The sequence below is a fragment of the Limulus polyphemus genome, unplaced genomic scaffold (assembly GCF_000517525.1).
Source record: "Limulus polyphemus unplaced genomic scaffold, Limulus_polyphemus-2.1.2 Scaffold1944, whole genome shotgun sequence".
NCBI lineage: Eukaryota > Metazoa > Arthropoda > Merostomata > Xiphosura > Limulidae > Limulus > Limulus polyphemus.
This window is the reverse complement of record NW_013667554.1, coordinates 124,079-133,955: the sequence shown is the minus strand read 5'-3', so window position 1 is coordinate 133,955 and position 9,877 is coordinate 124,079. Positions and strand designations below refer to the sequence as shown.

Below are 9,877 nucleotides of genomic sequence, written 5' to 3'. Positions count from 1 at the left end.
TAACTTTACCCTACGAACGTTAGTCCGTCGTTCCTACGGTTTTAGGGTTTTGGTTAGTACAGACATAGCCACTATTACTATATCTATCTATACTATATATATATATATATATATATACATATCTGGCATATTGCTTTCTCCCACCATGGCATTCCTCCTTCCTACCATTCTCCAGATGTACATCCCCAGTGGGTCTGGTGTTGGTTGGAGATGACTCGATCACAGTTAAAATCATGTGTCGAAGGGGTGACACCGTTCCTACCATGGACCAGCTGTACAATTCCAGATACTGCGAGGTTTTGGTTGAAGCACTCCGCCATTGCTATGACTACATATATATATATATATTGCAGTTTGCCCCTCATACTGAGACGTTCCTCCTTCCTACCATCCTCTGGATGTTGTTCTTAGGAGTTAGATGTTGGTTGGAGATGGTCCACTTAAGTAAGTCCTCATATGTGTTCTGTCCAGTATCCCTCCTTCTACCATGGACTGGATGGAAAATGCTCAGTGCTGCCATGTTATGGAGTGGAGATGCACCCCCGGTTTGCGATCCTTCTTCCTACTGTCTGCTAAGTTTTGTGGTGGATACTTATTGGTTGGGTTGGAAATGCATGCAAATGGGGATGGATTTTGGTACGGCAACTTGTCTTCCCTACCAAGTCCCATATCGAGGTGGAGAGGTAGGTGGTTCTTTACCTACCATGGATCTGATGCACAATTAGAGATACTGCCAGGTGTTGGTTGAAGTCGAACTACCTGTATGGTCTGTCATGTCCTAGCCACTCGACACCCAGGGGTCCCATTACTTGGTAATATGTTTTATGGGATTCCTTCATGTTTTTCCACCTTTTATGTTCATGACACAATCATAACAGAATGAAGGGTATACCAGGATCAGACACGGTGCGGTCTTCTGCGTGATATTTTCTTTTTTGGTTCCACACCATTCTTTGGGCACTTCCTAAGGGGAGGATCATTTTTCCAATGGCCCTCCACCAGTTCAGTGTGGGATTCTAGCTATTATGTTAGAGGAGGTAAGATATTGTATTGGAAGTTAACATTTTCCTAAACTAAAAAAGTATTTCTGATAAATACTTACCTCCTCTTACATTCCCACCCAGCCTCCGCACTTCTGGTGATATGTGGGGTAAGTATTCTGACCAATCTTGAAGTGATTAACAAGTGGAACTGTGGAGAGGCCACTGGATATGATAGGAGTTGTGTTCCTCTCCTGTTGATGTAAAGCTGCTACATAATCATTTACATGTGGATATGCAAAAGTGGGAGGTGGAAGGCTAGTGGTGAGTATTGAAAGTTTGTGGTGATAGAGGGCAGTACTAATCGAGAAAAGCTATTTTTTGAGTGGATGTAAGTATCTATCAGAAATACATTTTCAGTTTAGGAGAATATTAACTTATGTTTCTTGATCTTCTGATAGCTAATGTTCTTGTGTACTGATATCTATTTTCACCAAACTTTTACCTGGTTTGTCTTGTATACAGTCAGATTTTGAAAGTCTTCTTCCAAAGGATTTGATCAATTCCATCATTTCTCTCTGTAATATATGGATCGGATGTTACTGCTTTTGAAACAATGTCAGAAACTTACCAAAGAGCTGCTCAAGTCCTATTAAGAGTATCAAATCTGCTTTCAGAACATGTTTGCAGGTTCATTCAACTTTCTACAAATTCATACATTAGTGGTCATAAGATCAATTCTCATCCTACTTTCCTCAACAGAAAGTAAGCTAAAAATCTTAACCTATCCCCATTATAAAACCCTTCAATTCCTGAACTCATCATTCAATAGGTCATTATACATTCTTCGATAAGGAAGCCAACATTGTACACAATATTCCAAGTGAATCTTAACTGGTAATTCGTGTATGGATAATTACCACTTTTGACTTGTGATCACTATGTGTATAAGTACATCCAACAATGGTATCAGCTTTATTTCATGCATGAAAGCACTGCCTTGATGCCCTGAGTGACTTATCTACTTATATATATACCAAAATTTGTTTTCTTCAGTCAAACAAGAAGAAGATTAATGACATGTCTAATGGCAAATATATATATATAGTCAATCATGGGACAAATCATGTAAAGATTTGGCCCTGCCTTATTTTTTTAAATATATTTTTCTTGCTACAGATTGAGGAGGAATCATACAATCTGTTGGTGATGATGTTTACAAACTTAGAGTGCTGTTCTTTAGCTTGTAAAACTGTTTCATCTTGACACAGTTACTTTATGTTGCAATCATTTACGCTGTATTTTATTGGAAATTTATTTTTAGACTGTGAGATGAACATGCCAGCTCTAGTGTTCAGCAGACCCATTGCCAACTGTGTAAATGTGTCACTATTATCATATCGTTTCCATACAAGTAATCAGAACAATTTCAACATTTGCTGCTTTAACGAAGTATTAAAAAGTAAAGTAAATGTTATCAATAAATGGAAAAACAAATACAATTTTTCAATTTAATACTTATATATAAAGCTTTGGATGGCAACCTTTAAACAAACTGTTTTTAATTTTGATATTATTTTCAAATATATACTTTCAAACATGCTTAGTAATTCAAAGTGTTACTTTGTTATTAAGTAAATATGATTTCATGAAAGTATCTAGTGTTAAAGTATATAGAAAATAGTTCAAAGTTTTGATGTAATATTCTTGAAAAGAAAGATAGACCTGCTATTGAAAAATAATAATAAAAGTTAGAAAGATTTTGAAGCACCATACTTAAGTTTCGACAGATAAAAATGAGAGTTTTCATAAAAATAGTAGATTAAAAGCCTAATACAAAATTAACTTCAGTTCACTTTTACTATCAGATTTAGAGTCTGTCATTTAGAAATGTTACACTAAGCAAGAATAATGCCCATATTACCAATGCTTTATTCTTGAAATTACATTAATTACTGAAATGTCTGAAATTCTATTATGGCATTGGCTGGTTTATAGATTACTACGTAGATGTAAACTTGTGCTTCTAGAATTGTCCAAGTTAGTTCAGATGTGAATTTCTTGAGTTTGTAGTAAACTGTGGTAATGTTTGCAGTTAGTCTGAATAGTGAATTAATTCTGTGGTTCTCATATGATACTACACAAGAGATAGCAACACATTAGTGCATTGAATATTGTACATAATGTTACCAATGTCATCTAAAAATCATGAAATTATATGGAATCGTAAAAGCATAAAAATACCCATGTTCTGCCATGGGGTTCAAAGGCCCCCATCATGATTCACATTTTATCCAGTGTACTAATTAACATCTTCCATTATCCCCAGTTCTATAGTTATTCCAAGGGGTGTCCATACTCAGAAATAAACCTGTTTAGGACAGCCATTTGTGATGCCTGAGCACATGTGGCATGTTTGGTTCCACTGGATTATGAGTAGGGGGGTAGGAACATAGTTTCAAACATGGAGCCCCAAAGAGGGCTAGGAATTCAAAATCTGATGCCAGGTTTGGGTTAAGCAACCCTGGCAACCTCTCTTACACCCACGTCATGCTTGGGTGACTTTAATGATACCCAGAGTCCAACCACCAAGTTTGGTCTTGCTAGCTCCAAAACTGTAGGAGTGATTCACAGACAAACAAGCACACAATGAGAATTAATATAGGATCCATCACTGAAAAACATTTATTCAAACTTTGTTAGCAAGAATGTAGAAAAATAGTTTGATTAAAGGATAATAACAGGGGAATCTATTTTCTTAAGTTGTCATTTTTTATGTTTTTTATAGATTATTGCACATTATCAGAAATGCCTATATTACTATGTTATTCTATGTATCAATTATGTGTAGTTCAGTGTTTACAGTCTGATTGTTCATTTAACACCCAGTGTGCAAGTTAGTGAGACTGAATTCAGAGGATTAGTTGAGCTACAGAAGGGTGTCATAGCTTCTAGTATTCAAGTCAGAACCAAAAATATGTACTCCAATAGAGGACTTATTCTGTTAAACTAAAAAAAATGACTCTTCTTACTGCCAAAATAACTCACTTCTCAGTAGTGATCAGCCATGAAGATGCATAGTTTAGGGTGTTGGTTGGACTGTGTTCCTCTTACATAAAATAGCAGAAATGTTCATGTTCAGGTAAGTATCAGTTAATCTTTGTTGAGCCTTCCTTGTTTATCTCTTTCGACAGAACTCACAAAAACTATGCTTTGAGTGGCATTTTGAACTGGGTTAAGAGTTTTACCCCATTATAGCCTCGAAGCTAATGTGAATTCAGCCAAATTGGTGGACAATTCATATCACAGACATAATAAGGAGCTCAAGTCTCTATTGACAATAAAAATAAAAGAAGAGAACTGGAAAGCTATGTTTGAGAATCAACCCACTAAATATGTCTCCCTGACTTGCAGAGTGGGTGTTAAAAAGCTTGTTTTACATGCAGTTAAGAGATACAATCATACATGGTACATAATTCCAATTTTTTGCAGGTTGAACATTGATACATATTTTGTATCTGACAGTAAGTTTAATTTTGTCTAACATAAATTTGTGATTATAGTTTTGTTTGAAGAGAACTACATTTTTATATGAATTTCCATGCTTGAAAGTCTGTTGTGAGGTAGAGATACAACTCTGTATAGTGTAATATATCTATGATATATACTTGTATGTGTTAAGTGTAGAAATACAAGCTCATAGGTGGGTAAATTCCAGATTCAAAGTCAACCTAGCCACCAGTCAACTCAGCCACTATCTCAGGTACAGTGCTGGGAGTCATGCAGATACTGTAGTGGCTCCCTCTTACATTTATTTTTATGAGTAGAAAATTAGAGCTTATTTTGAATTGTATGTATTGTATTCCAAAATAAAGATTTTGGCTATATTAATATCTATTATAGTAGTTGTAAGGTTTATTGCATTTGTTGGGTTGAAAATACCTTGTAAACATTTTAGCTGTTAATGTGTGTGTATGTATATATATGTACTTTTTTACCATCATCTGTTGCTGATATTAGTCATTAATACATTAATAGAAAATAGGAATTTTAGATAAATAGCTACATTCATTTACTGTGTGACTGAAGAAATAATAAAAACATCAATCAAGTATTTGCAAAGTACTTTGTTAAAGGAAAACAGCATTAAATTATAAAACTGCTTGTAATGTTCTATTCTCTTTTGTAACATTTGAAAGACAACAACTAGTTGAAAGAATATTAATATTAGTGAAATACTGCAACGTTCCTATGTAGAAGTTTTGAGTTTATCTGAATATTACTATTTATTTTTATTTTTTCTGTACAGATTCATGTTATTCCTATTGGCCAGGTTCAGGGTCAACAGGGTCAGCCTCAGCAGGTAACAAATTCTTATGTGTATATTTATGGGTATAGTAGAAATAGAAAAATGAGGTTGTGATATAATAATTAGTTTTTAGAGATAAATCACCTTGCAAATTATTTTGCTTCATTTTTTATAGTTTTGAACAAATGCTCCCTTTTGAGCCAGATACAGGCTTGCCAGTTAATGGCAAACTATTTCAGAATGTTCTGAATGGAATATAATATATATATATATATATATACAATAAAATAATAATGAGTAGGGAAGAAACACAAGCTTTAAGTATATAGTTAAGACAATATAACAAAACTAATGAAAAACAGACAAGATTGTTGTTTAAAACAATGAAAATAGAAATATGATTAAGAAAGATACATAAAGCATATAAAAATGGATAATATGAACAATTTAAAAACAATTAAAAGAATTTGGACAATTTATAAAACACATTAAAAGAAGTAAAGAAGAAAAAAATGAAAATTTTAACTGAACCATTCATTAACACCAAAATGACTTATACAAACTAATTAAGAATTATTTCTTTGTTGATTCTGATTCTTTGATTGTTGGATGAAACATAGATAGGGTATTGTATAGCTTTATAGTAATGTTTGGAGATGGCTTGAATGGGTAATGAAGAAAAACTTATATTAAAGTTTTTCTTCATTACCCATTCAAGTCATCTTCAAGCATTATTAGTCTCAAAGTGGGTTCCTCGTCAGCAAATTCGAAATTGTATAGCTTTGTACTCAAACACATACATAAAGTTTTATATAGCTTAGTATTAGTATAAGCAAGGTGGATCTTTACGACTCTATTCTGGATGACTGCTCTATATGGGATTTTAGAGGTTTTCTCATAATTTGTTTTATATATGGACTTTTTTGCTTCATGTATCTTTGGTTCATAAGATTCTTCGCTTTGATTTTCTTTTTTCAATTCATCATCTATGATTCACTTCAGTTTCAATTCAATTTTGGACCTTGAAGTTTCAGACCTTTTCCACGTGAAAGTTTGTATTTCATGTTACTTCAGGGTTTTTCCTCTCATCTTTCTGTGGTACAATAGACACGTAGAGAGTAGAAACTAGTCATAGATCTTTCCAGTCTCATTTTTTATCTAGATACACCTTGTTTGTAAGTGGAACTTACATAAATCTCATGTTAGTTACTTCATCAGGGATTTTGGATGACAATGGAGTTTCACATGATTCTTATTTGCAATTACTGATTCACTTATCAAATGATGGAGCGATTTGTCCATTCATAATGGTTTTTTCATGGGCCCTCTATGTATTAACACATGCAGTCATAGCTTTAGTTTGTCTCCCACACACAGTGAGTATCAGTTTCCATCCATGGATGATTGTAAGGCTCTTGCTCTTTGGTTGCCCTGCACTTCATTATCCTCCCAGTTTGCTTCTGCTCTGGGTTGAACTGTTATGATCCAAGCTCCAGTTTGTACATATTCAAAATCTTATTCTTCCAAGATTTTGTAGTAATCCTCTCTTAAACTTTTCATCTGTCTCATTTGGCTTTGCAATCCCTCAAGTTTCAGGGGTACATACTTCTCCATCTGTCAATCATGTGCTCTTTGATTTGGGAATGATGGATTCTATTTTAGTGGTTGGCACCCCCATTCTCACACCTTTAGTTGGTCTCCCATTCACAGCACAGTCAGTATAAACTGTCATCCTTACATGGATAACTAAAAGATTTTTGCTCTGTGGTTGCCTTTCACTGAATTATCCTACTAGTTTGCTTCTGCTCTGGGTTGGAATATTCATGAGTCAAGGTCTAAGTTTGTGCCTATTCAGTATCTTGTTCATCCAAGATTTGGTATTAACACTTTCTTAAACTTTTCACCTGTCTCCTTGGGCTTTACAATCCCACAAGTTTCAAAGTGCATGCTTCTACATCTGTCAATCACATGCTCTTTGATTTGGGAATGATGGATTCTCTTTCATTGATTGATATCCCATTTTCACACTTTAGTTGTGTCTCATGCATAGCACAGTCAATACCAGTTGTCATCTTTACATGGATAATTAGAAGATTTGTCTTCTGTGGTTGACTTGCACTGAATTATCTTCCTGGCTTGCTTCTGCTCTGGTTAGGACTATTCATGAGTCCATGCCTCAGCTTTGGGGGTGCGTGCTTCTCCATCTCCCAGTCACATGCTTTATGATTTGGGAATGATGTATTCTCTTTCAGTAGTAGAAATCTGATTCACACGTTCTTATGTTGAAAGATTTGGATTGTTTCTCATGCATTTTGGAATTTCCTGCCCTTATTATCCTACCACTATGTTCCTGTGCTCACAGACAAGTTGACTATGGTGACTATATCAACAGGCTAGGTGGGAATCTTATGGCACACATTTACTGTGTTTTCTATGTTTTTTATGGCTATATTCACATAATGTCTTTTTCTGAGTTGTTCTTTCATGGACTACTGGTTTGGTCATCCTTTTCTTGATGGTTTCACAATAGTTTTGCATTATTCTCTGATGCTTTATTGGTTTACATGTCCAGCTCCTCTTTTAGCAGATACTTTGAGCCCATCAAAGAGAAAATATTATGCCTACCATTTTCATATTTTGTTCTTGGATGTAGGCAAGGATCATTTGATCCCACTGTCTAGTTTTGTTTCTTACCCAGGCTGGCCTGCTTCACCATAGTTTCCACTCCTCTTGTCTAGCTCAGAGGAATTCTATTCCATTACTTTTGCTACATTATTTGTAACGACATTGTTATCTCCAGCTTCATGACTGGCTGTTTTGTGATTCTTTGTTAATGAAGCTGGCTTCTTCTCTTGGGTTGTTAGAATGTTTTCATATTCTTGTAGACATTCCCCTTTAGCAGTACATCAGTATCATTGGTTTCTCCATCAGGGTTGATGCCTGTGGAATTGAGTTTTGTCTTTCTCAAAGTAATTCACAGATGGCCTCAATTTCTTCATGTATTTCTTTCATGATTGGGGTTTATTTGCTTCTCTTGCATTTTCAGCTGCAGAAGTAATGTACTTCTGTTGCCCCTATTATAATTTTGATTCTTTTTTGATACATGGTCCTCAGGGGGGTATAAAATCTGATCTTCAGTTGTCTTGGCTTCTCCTTTTGTACCTTCACAACTCGTTCACTCTATTCTGTTTCCATAAAGATGTATTTTCTTTTGTAACTACCTTCAGGGTAGAGATGTTCAGACATTTTTGTTTCTCTTACTCTTTTCTAGGAAATCTCTGTATTTACATCTGGATTGAGTCTTCCATTCTGAGACTCGTGCTGTGAGAGATGGTCACCACTGTGCTTTTTGTCTGTTCCAACTTCTTTTGTAAGAATGGAATCTTTTCATAAAATCTTTTATGATGATTCTTGTTCCATTTATCTTGATCCATCCACATTAATAAATTGCTTTGGATATTGTTTCGCCTATGTTTGATCATCTTTACATCTGAAGGCTTATACCACTAATAATGAGGTTTTTATACACTTGGTGATCAGAGCACAGATGGCTTATTGTGTTGCTTTGCATTTAAGAACAAACAAATACCCAAACTGCCTTATTTCTGATGATGTTCCTGATCACATTCAACATGAATATCAGGTTACATCTCATCATACTTGGCATTTGGCAATTTCTTTGGCTTCTTGGCCTCCATACCATTCAGAGACCATCGTATAAGTGGGCATGGGTTATGATCATGCATAATGGTTTGATGTTTTTGTTTCAGTACATCACTGTACCTTCAGTTTCAGGATTCAATTTGTCACCTAGGGTTCTTTTCCAGGCTTGATTTAATTTATTTCTCGTGCATTTTTGTATTTTATGTCCAAAACCCATTTTTACTTATTTCCAGGATTTTGGGAAAATGAATAATTTTTGCTTCCATACAAACAATAGAAAACAAGAAAGATTAGTCTCTTCTTATGTGTTAGGAATGTATGTAATTATTTATTGGTTTGTTAAATCAGGACTCTTGCATTTTCTTTAACCTCTGTGTTTGTCCAAGGCATACCAGTTATTGCTATTTCTCCCAATGCCCCTGTTCACAAATCTAGGTGTTGTCTGAGGTTGAGATATTTTTGATCATATACATATATGTTTGTGTATATGCAAGTATATTTAAAAAAATACAGTCATGACTCTTACAAGTCACATATATCTTATTGTTAGTCCTAGACACACACTTCTATCTTTTAAGCTGGAGTTTCACAAGAGGGTGTTGACCTTTGGATGAAATAATTTGCTGTAATCTCTATTTTTAAGTAATAAGAATCTGTATATTGATTATTCAAGTTAGGACTCTCAAATATCTGTGTTTGTCCTTGACAACCCATGTATGTTCATACATCTTGAGGTGTCTGGAGTAGTGATATGTTTCAACATATATATATGTTGGTGTACTTTGGTGACACATTTTCTTGTAGGCAGATTTTGTTAAACAAGACCGATGTCTGTAGGTTTACTTTCTTCTTAGAATTCTTCTCAAGAAGTCGATAAGCCGTCTTAACGTTGTTAGAACAACGGGTGAAAGTTGTAGCTAGTGAT

General features: G+C 34.8%; 1 protein-coding gene across 2 annotated transcripts in view; it reads left to right on the top strand.

Annotated features, from left to right (window-relative positions):
- Positions 1-9,877, top strand: part of LOC106465444 (nuclear transcription factor Y subunit alpha-like) — a 31,755-nt gene that overhangs the window by 9,799 nt on the left and 12,079 nt on the right. Inside the window, exons 4-5 of one of the 2 annotated variants that reach the window (XM_022393347.1) lie at positions 4,699-4,743; positions 5,290-5,343. In XM_022393347.1, the coding sequence (XP_022249055.1) occupies positions 4,699-4,743; positions 5,290-5,343 (99 nt within the window). The remainder of the gene's footprint in view (positions 1-4,698; positions 4,744-5,289; positions 5,344-9,877) is intronic. The other variant, XM_022393348.1, reaches the window with a different exon arrangement.